Source organism: Filicampus tigris, chromosome 6, assembly GCF_054856515.1.
Source record: "Filicampus tigris isolate MCC_2025a chromosome 6, RoL_Ftig_1.0, whole genome shotgun sequence".
NCBI classification, from domain to species: domain Eukaryota; kingdom Metazoa; phylum Chordata; class Actinopteri; order Syngnathiformes; family Syngnathidae; genus Filicampus; species Filicampus tigris.
The window spans coordinates 11,247,081-11,260,799 of record NC_141222.1 but is presented as its reverse complement, the minus strand read 5'-3'; the positions used below and the strand labels follow the sequence as shown (position 1 = coordinate 11,260,799).

The following is a 13,719-nucleotide window of genomic DNA, read 5'->3' as shown; positions in this document are numbered from 1 at the left end:
CCAATCACAGCTGATGATGGGGAGAGATTTGGTACACCTCGGAGTGGTCACCAGTCAATGGCAGGGCACATGTCGAAAAACAACCAGTCACAATCACATTTACACCGATGGACCTCTAGTCTTCAATTTACTTAACTTGCATGTTTTCGCAATGTGGCGGGAAGTCAGATTACCCAGAAAGCATGCAAACTCCCAAACAGGAAGGCCAAGGTTGAACACTTACTGCCAACATGCTGCCTGGAGATTTATCTACTACTCTAATTTGTGAGAAACCACAATACAAATTTGAAGTTAAACTGAGATTTTTGCTCAATTTGGTCATAAAAATGTGATCTGATCTCAAATCAAGTCAATAAAGACTTATAAACAAATCTTTCCAACATGCTAACATCTGTTATGTTCAAAGTGGACATTTCACTCAATTTTGCCGGTCCGTCATTCGTCATCAGCCTGGGTACCCGTCCGTCATTCATCAGTCCGTCATTTTTTAAGCCAAACCGAATAGTAATCGTCAGTTGGTCAGTCTGTCAGTCTGTCAGTTAGGCCCCCACAAGTCCGTTGGTCTGTCAGTCGGTTCGTCAGGAAGTCCCCTGACCCACCCGAAAAAAATACCTCAGCAAAACAATTACTCTGACGGACGAAATTCCACGTCCATCAGTGCTTAGTCTATCATTTTTAAACAGTGTCCCGTCATGTGTTAATCGTCAGCAAAACATATGCCCGTCAGTGACAGTCTGACGGAATGCCCACCTCTAATTATGTTGACATATGTACAGTTAGTAAAACATTAGACAAGAGTGCATGTTATTGGACTCTGAGAAATGAATTCCCAAGTTTATCACGGCATTTTTGCAGGAAAGAGCACATACCTGCCCATTGAAGCTCAATTACAGCTTGGCGGAGAGACAGGGAATACCCTGGACTGATCACCAGCCAATCCCCCAGTTAGACAAAACACAAACGATTCAATTACATTCACACCTAAGGACAATTTAGAGTCTTAACCTGATTGTGGAATGTGGGAGGAAGCAAGAGTGCGCAGAAAAACCCAATCACGGGGAGAACATGAAAACTCCACACAGGAAGGTCAGACCTGGGATTCAAACCCTCAACCTCAGAACTGTGAGGTGGGTGTGCTAACCTCTAGGACCAGATATCTCAGTAATATTTCTCAACTGTGAAAAGGTCCAAAATTATTCCTATTAATTGTGCAGGTAAGATCTTTAAAGTGTTGCTGCCAAAGGAAGTTCAAACAGTTGTTATATCCAAAGTGTTTCATGTACTTTTTTAAAATAGTATAATTCCAGTTTCCTTTCCACATAATGATAAAGTTTTGCTTGAAATAGGTATATTATGTGTAGCATTTAATAGTATACTCATTTGTACAACCAGGATGTTGATGTTAGCATACTGTATTTATATTAGTATACATTGCTATATTTCATTGATTAGAAGTGCTTGTTTGTGTGTCTAAAGGCTTTGGGTTCCTACATCAAGCACATTTGTTTGATGGATTAAAATACAAATACAAATTGGTTGTTTTCAAGGTCATACAAGTTTCGTACTGCACAAGCTCAAACATCCAACTCAGACAAGAGCATTTAAAGCAAGACTCAAAGAGTGTGGTGGAGTTGTTTTACTGAATTTAATAAATGTACAATTCAAAATGTTGTCACATAAATACAACCGGCTGTGTTGTCACCAAAATGTGATGAGTGAACAAGAAAATAGTGTGAACCCATTCAAACTCTATGTGAACAATCATCTGCCATCACATTGCGATTAAAAAGTTGATATATATTTAGAAGTAGTCCATTTCATGACAGTCGTAGGGCAAGAAATATGAAACCAAAGGCAGATCAGAGCATTCACTTGTCTCCTATCAGTATGTACAGTGTCATGCACCAAATTTCTCATCTCACTTATATGGGAAATTCATTTTGTATTCATAGCTGTGATGACAACATTCTCCCAAAAAGACAGTCAAAAAAGTTGGAAAAAAAAGTTTTTGTTCCTGTTAACAACGAATTGAGGATGCGCACAAACACAACAAACGAATGCAGGCTATGTACCAGTGACTCAGTTGGGGAGAGTACAAGTGGTATGTTAAAAACCTGTCTGTCTGGTTGACTCCAGGACAGCTAGCTGTTTGATACATGCAGTACAATTCAATGCACGTCACTGTGGTTGTACTCAGCCATTTCTTGAACCATTGTTCTAAATTTAGTGAAAGAACAGTCACTCCACCTAGTAACCTTGAAACCGGTTCCATATAATCACCTCCAGCATAAGAACTTGCTGTTCTCTCTCTTGTGCATGCACAGGTGGACTATTACCATAAGTCAACTTTGATCTCCTGATGACCACGGGGTCTTAAAAAAAATCATGACGGGTCATCACACAACATATAACCCAAAGGATTATTTAAAAATGAAAGCCAAATACCTTCCTCTAACTGTATATGGAGTAGAGCAAAATGACATCAGACTTCAAATCACAGTCCTGGAGCCCATGACTCTCAAGTCCAATGTTCTTTTTTTTAATCTCAATGCATTCATTCTTCTTATTCATCCGCAAGGATTCTGAGTGGCCAGCTCTTCCAGGATTCAGTGAACCGTGGTTGTATGCAGCTTTCATTTTCTTTATCTATTCTATTAGTATTCTATTCTAGTATTAGTACTCTCACTCTCTCTCTCTCTCTCTCTCTCTCTCTCTATATATATATATATATATATATATATCTCTATATATATATATATATATATATATATATATATATATATATATATATCTCTATATATATATATATATATATATATATATATATATAGAGAGAGAGAGAGAGAGAGAGATAGATAGATACATGTGTAAATATATATAGTTTCCCCCCCTTTTTTATATACTTAAAGCGGAAGTCAACCCACACATATTTTGTTCAAGAATATCTTCTATCTTCTATCCACTAGTTAAAACAAGGCATTCTGATAAGTATTGCGTTTGTGGAATAAGAGCTAATCCATTCGTTTTTAGCCGTCTCTGTGGGCGGCCATTTTGTCACTTCTGTCGACTGAAAATGACATCACAACTACTCGGGCCTCAGGTAACGACCAATCACCCCTGACCTGCTTTCTGAAGTGGAGCTGTGATTGGTCGTTACCTGAGCCCTGAGTAGTTGGATGTTATTTTTAAGAGAACATTCATTTGAACAGAAATCACAAAATGGCCGCCGCCTGAGATGGCAAAAAAGGGGTGGATTTTGCTGCTTAACTCATATTCCACAAACGCAATACAGTAAGTATTCCCACCTACAGACCTCTGTCAAACGGATATTCCCTCACCCGGAAAAACAACGTATGCATTAAATTTTCTACTCCTATATTACATTAACGATCGATTCCTGACAACGGAAGTTCCGTTATCCGGAACCCGGAACCAATAGCGAAGCCTGCAGTCGCGCAAACTCAAGCAGTTCCCACTCGATACTATGGAAAAAGTTTGACCGCTACGCCATCATCGGATCCAAAACGGCGACATTTAAGTTACTTCTTTGGCATGCGTTTTGCTGAAATTGCAAAAGATTTCAAATGTATTCGTTTACATTTTCATCTGTAGCTCATGGCGTCCAAACGAAGAAGAACAGTAATGACTGTGGAAGAGAGAGTGAAATGCATCCGACTAAGCGAAGCTGGACACAATGTAAAAAACATCCAGGAGAAACTTGAGTCGGAAAAACTCAAATCTACGAGAAAAACAAGGAATCGATTCTGGCTCAGTGCGATTCCAGCAGTTTGCCTGCTCAAGGAAATCGCTTGCGGCTCGACGGACAAAGTACAGCGGCGTAAATGAACGTGTCTTATATGCACAGGAATCACCGGACATCAGTGATGATCAACGGACAGTTACTTGCAATTAGCAACAAAACTGTATGACACGCAGACAAACATTTTCATACAGCAAAGAATGAAGCCAACACAACAACTCAAAATAAACAATTTTTTTCCTAAGTCTAAGAAAAGTCAACATTAAAATACAGTACAGTTTACTGTAGTTAAGTACAGTACTGTACTGCATTGGTGTTACAGTATTTTTTTTCAGCAGCATTTGGACCATTTTTATTTATACTGTACTGTATTTTGTTCATATACCTGTACTTTATAGTGCAGTTTTTGTTTAATAAAATTGTAATTATTATTATATTGCTCGTGTTGTTAACTTGTTACACGTGTATTTTGTTAGCATATTTGCACGTTTATACAGGACATGTACCGTAGTCGTTTCCCACATAAGGAAATTCCGTTATAAGGAAAGATTGGACAATGCAAATATGATTCCTTACTAGAGAATACTTACTGTATTCATCAGAATGCCGTGTTTCAACTAGTGGGCCTGCTGGGAACATATTCTTGAAAAAAATATGTTTGGGTTGATTTACTCTTTAATGATCTATGTACCTACTTACCTATACCACACCTACTGTATACTAATACCTAATATATCCCTGCCTGCCTTAGAAGATCTCATTTACTTCTTCTTCTTCCAGGATTTCTTGTTGGACATGGCGTCAATCATAGCCTGAGAGCGGCGCTTCACTGCCTCTCGTGAGAGAACACCGTCATCCTCTTCACTCTCTTCCTCTGAAACCAACATTGCCAGTTAGTGCATGTGTGTGTGTGTGTGTGTGTGTGTGTGTGTGTGTGTGTGTGTAATCTCACCGTTGGTTAAGAGTCCCATCTCTTGGTCTTCGGACACGGTGACTCGCTTGTTGTAAGCAGGCAGTTGTTTCTCAATCATAAAATAATACTACACAAGAAAACACAGTGTGAAAATCCAGAAGCCATATATTTGTTTGTGACTCTCTGTCAGTCGTCCGTCTGTTTGTCCACGCATCCATCCACCCATCCATCCATCCATGCATCAGCCAACTGCAATTTACTCTAGGTTGCTGAAAACTAAATTTTCCTAAACACCGTTGCCTTGATTGAGGCAATGCAGTTTGAAATGAAATGCAGTTTTTCTCACTCATCATCACTATTAGCTAATGAATGCCTTTAAGATTTTATTCATCTGAAACACATATTAGACACTATAGCTGAGGTCACAAGCACAAACGTGCAAAATCTTAACTTCTCTGTGTCTTACCTCCTCTTCCTCCATGTCCTTGGCAATCTCATTGAGATCTTTTCCGTGAAGCTTGCCCTGCAGTAAATGCACCTTCCGCTCACACTGGGTCAGCAGCTGCACCACAAACTCTTCTGAGTGTGGAGAAATTTCTGATGGTGGTTCATTCTTCAACAAGGACAAAAGAGGCAACTCATGAATGAAAATCATCAAATGGTGTACACGCTAAATGCTATTTTCTTTTGTACTGGCCATCTCAAAGAAAGGAGCGGGGAGGCCAAACACCATCAAAAACACTTAACTACATTTACAATTTACTTGAAGTGGTAATATTTTTCTTTTCCAATACTCTATTATCTTCATTTCATAGCGTGTGACTCGACTTTACACCTTCCAGAGAGTTTTGGGTTAATTTGTTTTTCATCCAATCAGATTTCAGCTTCTCTGTGATTACTCAGTGCTCCGCCCAGCCGTCCACCACACACACACCACTGAAATGCCTCTTTCTTTATATATATATTTTTAATCAGTCAGATTTCAGATTCACCAAAAAGGGTCTGATAGCTGGCCTATAGTGAGATGTGAATTTCTCCATCCTCTGATTTGTTCAGCTATGTTTAGCCCTCTGATTGGTTGATCTTAAAATGTGCTCCAAAGATTGGCTTACAGGGGAGGAGGATGTCGGATATGGTTAAACATTTTCAAGAGGCGTTTTTCAAGAAAAAGTATAAGGTCACGTCAACCAACACTGGTGCTGGCTGGCTTGTAGCAACTTGGAAATGTTTTTTTGGGGCACTTTCAGAGCAATATGTTTAACCTTAACAGTTGTTTGCACAGATAGTAGCAAATAAAGCAGGGCTACTGCATCTGCATAGCATCTCTGGCGAGTACACTGTAAAAACTGAATTTGAATCAAAAAGGGACTGATCTACTACTTGAGTCAATTTGACCCAACTTTCTGGGTTGTTTTGTATAATAAAACCACCCAATTTTTGGATTGTTCATTTACCATACCATCACAGATGCTGACTTTTGAACTTCGCACTGATGCCAATCTGGATGGTCTTTCAATCTGATCGATGATCAATCTTGATCGACCAATCACGGCTCAAATTCAGAAAACAGGTAAGCCGTGATTGGTCGTTGTGAGCAGTTGTGATGTCATTTTCAGTCAACAGAAGACAAAATGGCTGCCCCCGGAGATGGCTAAAATGAGTGCATTTTGCTGCTTAATTTATATTCCACAAACGCAGAATGCCGTGTTTCAACTAGTGGGCCTGCTGGGAACATATTCTTGAGAAAAAATATGGTTGGGTTGACTTCCGCTTTAAGAATTTTTGTTTCTTTTTTTACCAGAGAGATGTGATTAAGTTTGTCTGCGAGGTGCTCCACTCCTGCTTGGATAGTGCTCAGGGTTTTGACAAGAGAAGACAAACGTTCCTTCGCTGTTTCACAACCCTGTTGCTTATTCAGCAGCTCCTGCTCACAGTCATCCAGCAACTTCTGCTCACTACAAATGGAGAAAAGGAATAGGATTCTAATAACCATTATATACAAAGTCATTCCTCCTCGTCAATGAGTGTGGGGAAAGGTTGTTGCTCTAGAGCAGCGGTCCCCAACCACCGGACCGCGGTGGGCCATTTTGGACCGGGCCGCACAGATGAAAGAAAAGAAAAAACTAAGAGTGCTTCCAGTTTATTTATTATCGGAGGCTGAAAAATATTTGTTTGAAAAGTGATTGGATTCTCTTCATTACATCCATCTATGACTGACTCTTAACGCATGTCAAGTTGTCTCCGTCGCGTAACGCTAATATTAAATGCATAAGCTAGCAAAGTGAGACCAGTGAGAATTCAACACAAGAGCCTATTTGAACAACACGTCCATGTTGCTAAATTACAAAACCTATAGAAAGAGTAGAGCTGAGTAGTAGTTCTATTGCAAATCACAGTATCAATAATAAACATGTTGTTCACCGTAAAGATATGTGACAGTGCCAATCAAAAGTGACTAGTATAGCGTTGTAAATGCAGAACTCGTCTGATTGTGCAAGTATAACTAATAGTTTGTTTTTCAAAGAACCATAGATCGGATTACTGTCATTTAAAAAAATTTAAATGTGAAAACCAATCAGTAAAAATCTTTAAATGTGAAAACCAATCAGGTGGCATATGCATACATTTTCTCAGAAAACGACAGTGTGCTTATTGTACTAGTACTACCCTCTGGCTTTCCCACCTAGACAGTTGTGTTTCTCCTGAATACTTCATGGCCTCAAACTGTTGTTTCAGGTGCACCTTCTGCTCCTTTAGCTGCAGGAGAACATACTCGTTCTCTGCTTTCAATGATTGGAGTTGTTGATGAGTCTCCTTCTGGGCCATGTAACGCTCCATGACCTCCTACATACAGGACACACAAACATACTCAGAGTTGCAGATGACCTTTGCATTAGCATTTGTTCAATTTTTGAACTAGACTAGATTTCCACAATAATTTGACCTCTGTATTTAGCCCATCAGTAGAAAAACGAGCAACCAGACCCCATTAAGAGACTGCATTAGTGGGCTTCTTTCCAGCACTTGAGAACTATGAAGACTTATTTGAGGTGTACTCTAGATCACCTTAACAGGGGTCCTTTCCAGCAGCATCATGGAATAGTTAGTGCTGTGCATGTCTGACTTACAGTTCTTTGGTTTGGGGTTGGAATCTTTGTAGGCTACTGGGTGCGGTTGTCATGTTTCATGTTTGCCCTGGGCTTGCGTGGCTTTTCTCAGGATACTGCACTCTGAAAACAGTTGGGTTAGAAATAAGACAATTTTGGGAAAAAATGGACCGATACACAAATTGGGTCAATATGACCCACTTTCTTGCATTGGTTTTTACAAAACAGCCAATTTTGGGGGGTTGTTTTCTGCAAAACCAAGAAACCAAGAAAGTTGGATCAAATTGACCCAAGTTGTGGATTGGTCCATTTTTGACCCAAAATTGTGTTATTTTTAACCCAACTGTTTTTAGAGTGTGGCTTCCTCCCACATTCCAAAAACAAGCATGGTAGGTTGATTGAAGATTCTAACTTGCTCATAAGTGTGAATGTGAAATGGTTGTTTGTTGTGTCCTGCGATTGGCTGGGGACTAGTCCTGGTTGTACCCCATCTCTCGCAACTGTGATCCTACTGAGGACAAGTGGTCAAATGGATGGGTGGATGGATGGATTGATCGACAGATGGAGGTTCTTCTCCAGTATTTGTGAAGGTTAATGTTTTTTATATTTTTACGTAGCAGCACAACAAAAAACTAACAGAATCTATTCTCTGGGTGCATGGACTCTGCCCATTTGTACGAATCCCAAATAATCGTCTGTCTTCCTTGCAAAAGGTCACTTTATCTGTGAAATATAGGTCATTTTACAGTTGAGTACGAGTTACTCAAAGGCCCCCCATTCATGCTAGGCAGTGAATCGACCTAATGAGGTCACGGGCCTCATTTGTCGACACTGACAGTAACCTGCACAAATCAAGTGGCGGCACGATATAATGATCCTGTTGCCACTTTGATACCTGTGTATCTGTGTAACCAGTGGCATCCTTCATACTTTGGAGGGTCTCATCAAACATGCTAATGCTCTGTTCCATTTCAGCAGCCATCTTGGCAGCGCCGCACTCAGCTTCATTGTTCAGCTCATCCTGTTGTACGTTTTTCCTCTGAGCCTGCAGGTCACAGCGCTCCAGTTAAGCACAGTTCAGTAGCTTTGATTTACGAGGTAGCATCAAAGATTTTCTCATGCAGGTGAACATACGTGAATACACTATTTTGTGTGACTCACATCTAACTTTTCAGCCCGGGCCTTGATCTCTTGCACCCTTTTCCGGTAGATGGCTAAAAGATAATCTTTTTCTTGGTGCTCCTTGTAGAACAGCTCCTCCTGCTGCTGTAACTCGGCCTAGTAGGATGCAAAAACATGGGGGCGATACAAAAAAAAAGTCAGAGCAAGATATGTAAAGATTTGAATTTACAGACCACATTTGCAATAAATGATTTGTGGTGATAGCACAGTGTGAATTTCCTGAAATTGTGTGCATGTATTTGTGTAAAACACGCCATAATTTACAATTGCTGTTTCTTTGGTTAGCTGGGCTTTGTTGTTCATATCCTGCACTTCCTGCAATTCCTTCCTGTACTTCGTGATTTCTGCTTCTAGCCCGTCTATCTGACCCTGGAAAGTCAGACTCTCCTCCTGCCAAATAATTTTTTAAAAAAAGGATAGTTGAGGCATGGTCACCCACTTGAAGAGGATCTGTCAAGTCATGTTGAGTTTGACCACAACTAACCTGCAAGTGACGTTTCAGTTTTAGGTAGTTAGTCATGATGTTCGCAGCTTCCTTGCACTTGAGCTGGTTCTTCTCCAGACAGTTCTGCAGTGACCTCAATTTCTGCAGATACAGACAGCAAGACGCAAGATTCCCATTATTCCAAATGGTGCATTTTTTTGAAACCTCTTAAAGCTGAAAAGTCTACAATGGAGTCCTTACATAGCTTTCTCACCTTGAAAGAAGAAAGACCGATTTTATTTAAAAAAGAAACTAATAAATAAAGTTCCAATTTATGTGTTTTTTATTCACTGCAGAAGCCATTAAGAATCAGTTAAAAACTAATAAAACGTAGTGTTTTATTTGTGATGAGATATTGGTTCAATCATAGTGCCGTTTTTGCATGTAAAAAGAAGTATATAATACCATTGTAATCTCCTCCTTTTCTGAGAGTACTTGGTTGAAGCCCACTGCTTCCAATCTGAGGCACTCTCTCTTTAGGTCCTCTAGGCGGCGCTGGTGAGTTAGAGTAGTGTGCCTCAGGGCGTTGAGACGCTTCATCTTGGATGCCACCCGGTGTTCAAGTTTGGATAGGGCTGCCTAAGCACACAAAAATACGTTCCATTTATGAAACATAGTAATAATAATAATTAGAAAAAAGATTCCATTCATTTTGAAAGCTGAAAATGCTCTGGATAAAACTAAAAATGTTTTCAAAGAAAAACAAGTGTGACGGGTCTGTTGGTATGCCTGCACATGCCCCCCATGACACCAAACACTGGCTGTAATTCTTAACTCATGTACAGAATCGCAATCGTGTCAGGACTTTATTTAGTTCGATTGCTACGAGGGGGTAGATTTACATGCAAATTATGACATGATTGTGATACATTGTGTCACAGTCGCTAATTCATGTTTCTTGTTTCAGAATGGAGACAACACTATTAATTATGCTACAGTATTATAAATACAATATTAAAAATGAGTAGGCTAATGTATATCGTTTTTTAGACACAGCTGCAAAAATTATTTTCACCTCTATATAGCCTAATCGTATTTTTCATTGGTATTTTTGCTTCTACACGGCAGATTTAATTGGCATACAGAGAAGTCCTCGTTTTACGACGAATACTTGGGAGACCTATACAAGACAAATTAAGAGGTGTACGTGTCTTCTTATGCCGCGAGGATTCTTCGATTGTGCAAAAGACAAATCATGGGAGTGACTCGCTGTAGCGACAAGCCACAAATCACAAAAACGACAAAGCTCGGAATCGTAGGAGCAAAGTACATGCATACAACCTTCCCGGACATTGGTGGCCCGGTGTCCTTTTCCACGCCTCGGCCGTGTAAGGCCGATTGGATGAATTGTTGTTCATCCTGGGAGAGAAGAGAGAGTCGATTGTGATCAATTTGGTGTGAGTCATGGTGTCGAGGAATCACGATAAGTGCTTCATGTTGTTCTCACGGCTTCGGCCTCCGACACCCTCTTCTTCAGGTCCCTGTTCTCCTCCCGTAGCTGCAAGATGTTCTGGCGGTTCTTCTCCAAGGCTGACTGAGAGCTTTCATAGTAGGCGCTCCTGTCGCTCTCTGTCCGGTGGCACGTATCGCGCGTTAATCATAACTGCAGTCCGTTTCATGGATGAAGTACAAGTGACCACAGCCACAGCTTCGACTAGTCGAAACGAACTTACCTAAAAGTTGAAGTTTACGCTGCAAATCCGCTATTTGGTCATATACGGAAGGTTTGGTGTTTTCCGGTTCAAACAACATGTTTTCGGTATAATCTTTTAATTGAGCAAAGGGAAGTCACATGTAAGCCAAAGAGGGGCTCACCGTCAAGACGTGAGCAAGAGCCATGTTGCTTAGCAACGGGTAAACTCTACTGTTTACCGGTTTAGAGACTCCTCTGATTACAAGTGAGTGTGGACTTTGTGATGTCATTTGTGGTTTAACTTTGGCAACATGCGTTCGTTGTAAAGCCATCACTTACATGGTCTTAAAATGACCAACAACTACACACAACAAAGAAGCAGTGGGGGGAAGTGACGAAGTAATTTGTAAGTGTAGATTTTCCAGGTATCTGTACGTCACTTGAGTATTTTTTTCCCTCATGATTTTATTTTTACTCGCTAAAACAAACAGACTGAAAACAGACTTGCATTGTACTTTTTATTCCTTCCAGTACTTTGTCAAAGAAACACTTTTTTTTTTACTTTTTGAAGCCTCCAAGGATGATAATACAATGTAAAAAAATTACATTGCGTGGTAAAGTCAACAGCGGTTGAAATCTTTATTGACTGATTGGTTGAGAGCTTGGGGTATTATAAAGCCAAGAGAGAGGAAAAAAACGAGGACATTGGCCAAATAGGAATGTGAACCAGGGAGTGGAATCATTGTTGAATTGCATTCTGCATTCAGTGTCAGTCTGCACCTCTCCATCCTTGACAGAAATGCGAGCAACCGCTAATCATGAATTTTCAGGTTTGGGCCATGGATGATGATGTCATCAGAAATATTCTCCACCCCCCTGTCAAAGCTGTTGAATTTCATGTTGCTACTGCTCTTGTTGAGTAAACACCAAACGTAAGTGTTGTACGTAAATGTCCCTGTGTGAATAGCAAATGTGGTAATGCGTCTTGACGCTGGTGTGAGCTTCAGATGGTGGTATACCCTCTTTAAATCTAGTGTGCTGAAAACAGTTGATCCGTTCATTGCTTGTAGGAGTTCATCCACAGTAGGAATCTGTCTGATGTCTCTCTCGGGTGATCGCTGCATTTGCTCTCCGCATATCGAGGCACATCCTGATGTCTTCCTCCGCTGTTTTAGGGGCAACCACGACAGGGTTCACCCACGGCATGGGTCCCTCCACCCTTTCAATATGTCCATTTCTAGCAGCTGGTTTATTTTTCTATCCACCACCTTTCTTAGGTCAATGGGGCACACGTCTCAGGGGCTGAGCCACAGGCGTTATCTTCTTATCAATGTTTAGACTTATCTGCTCCGTGTTTAGTTTTCCAACTCCTTGAAACAGCGTTGGATATTGCCTCTGAATTTTCACTGTTTTGTCAGTCCCAGTGGCTATTTTCACACCCACTCTCAGCACACCTAGCTTGATAGCAGTCTTCTTCTCAAGTAGTGGCACTCCTTGCCCATGGATTACTGTGAACTCAGCCTCTGTGTTGCGTTTCCCTATGATTATTTGGCACTTGAACACCCCGTTTACGGGTATGGGCACTTTGGAGGTGTAGGGGTACATAGGCTTACTCGTCACTTTGGTAGACATCTCCCATGTGTCTTCATCCACTATACGTATTACGTAATTTCTCATTAGAAATGCACAGTCTCTGTCTTGGTTCTCTGTTTCAACACATCTCAGTCTTTTTCTCATTACCTTTTGATTTGTACATTTTCACAAAGTGGTCTCTTCCATTGCACTTCCTTCACGTTTGTCCTTTTGCTGGGCAGGCAGGATCTTTGGCGAAGTGATCTCCGTGTCCACATTTGCAGCACACTTACTCCTTTTCCTCTCCGCGGCCTCTTGATTTTCTCCAATGAAACCGTCCCCCTTTCTTGTATACACGGTGCAGTTTCAGCAACCACACGGTGCACCAACGTTGTCATCCACCTTCATGGCCACCGCCGAATTTTCTTCTTATATAGTTTGACGTGCACCTGCTCAACACTGTATCTTTGATCTGATTCTCCGTGTCTGCAGCGAATGCAGAGTCATTAGCAGCCTGTCGTTATCTGGTTACAAATTGCTGCACATTTTCTCCCGGTTTCTGTCTAATCTGGTAGAAATCTTGGCAGGCGAAGGCAGTGTTTACTTGGGCAATCAAATAAGCGTTCAGCGCCATGACCGCCGCATCATAATCCGTCGGCCCTCCTGTGTCAGGAAAAACTGAAAAAACATCTCGTACATCAGTGTTGGCGTGACGTAGAAGCAAAGCTCGTCGTCTGTCTCACCGAAGCTTCCGCGTCGTCCACCGGAATTAAGCCTTTCCCGTCCGCATATACTGTAGCTCAAATGCGGATAGCCACCGCGGACCCAGCGCGGCAGGCAACGCCTAATACTACACATCTCAGATTTAACTATAAATCATCGTCTCCATTGTTGGATTTTGATCCACATTTAGTAACTGAACACACTCCCACTTATCAGCTGACGTCCATCTTTTCTCTATTCCGCATACCACCTAATGCATAGCACCCTTGCCTGTTGAACTCCTAAACTTGGTCACATCCTGTTAATGGTTGTCATCAATACATGACACAGCCCTTTGTCGATGTC

General features: G+C 41.0%; 1 protein-coding gene across 1 annotated transcript; it reads right to left on the bottom strand.

Moving 5' to 3' along the window:
- Nucleotides 1–2,850: 2,850 nt before the first annotated feature.
- On the bottom strand, nucleotides 2,851–11,295 carry odad3 (outer dynein arm docking complex subunit 3). The gene is made up of 13 exons (XM_086033208.1): nucleotides 11,120–11,295; nucleotides 10,894–11,015; nucleotides 10,728–10,805; nucleotides 9,852–10,025; nucleotides 9,447–9,548; nucleotides 9,227–9,352; nucleotides 8,942–9,058; nucleotides 8,676–8,825; nucleotides 7,357–7,517; nucleotides 6,472–6,628; nucleotides 5,140–5,286; nucleotides 4,713–4,800; nucleotides 2,851–4,634 (listed from the first exon to the last, which is right to left on the bottom strand). Exons 1-13 carry the CDS (start codon nucleotides 11,196–11,198, stop codon nucleotides 4,522–4,524), a joined length of 1,614 nt encoding a protein of 537 aa, XP_085889334.1. The 5' UTR covers nucleotides 11,199–11,295; the 3' UTR covers nucleotides 2,851–4,521.
- Nucleotides 11,296–13,719: the final 2,424 nt, after the last annotated feature.

Coding starts and splice junctions, on each gene's coding strand:
- odad3 (XM_086033208.1), bottom strand. CDS start 11,198: ATGTTGTTTGAACCGGAAAACACCAAACCTTCCGTATATGACCAAATA. Junction 8,826..8,941: donor CCCGGGCTGAAAAGTTAGAT/GTGAGTCACACA, acceptor TGTGACCTGCAG/GCTCAGAGGAAAAACGTACA. Junction 7,518..8,675: donor CTGGTTACACAGATACACAG/GTATCAAAGTGG, acceptor TCCTGTATGTAG/GAGGTCATGGAGCGTTACAT.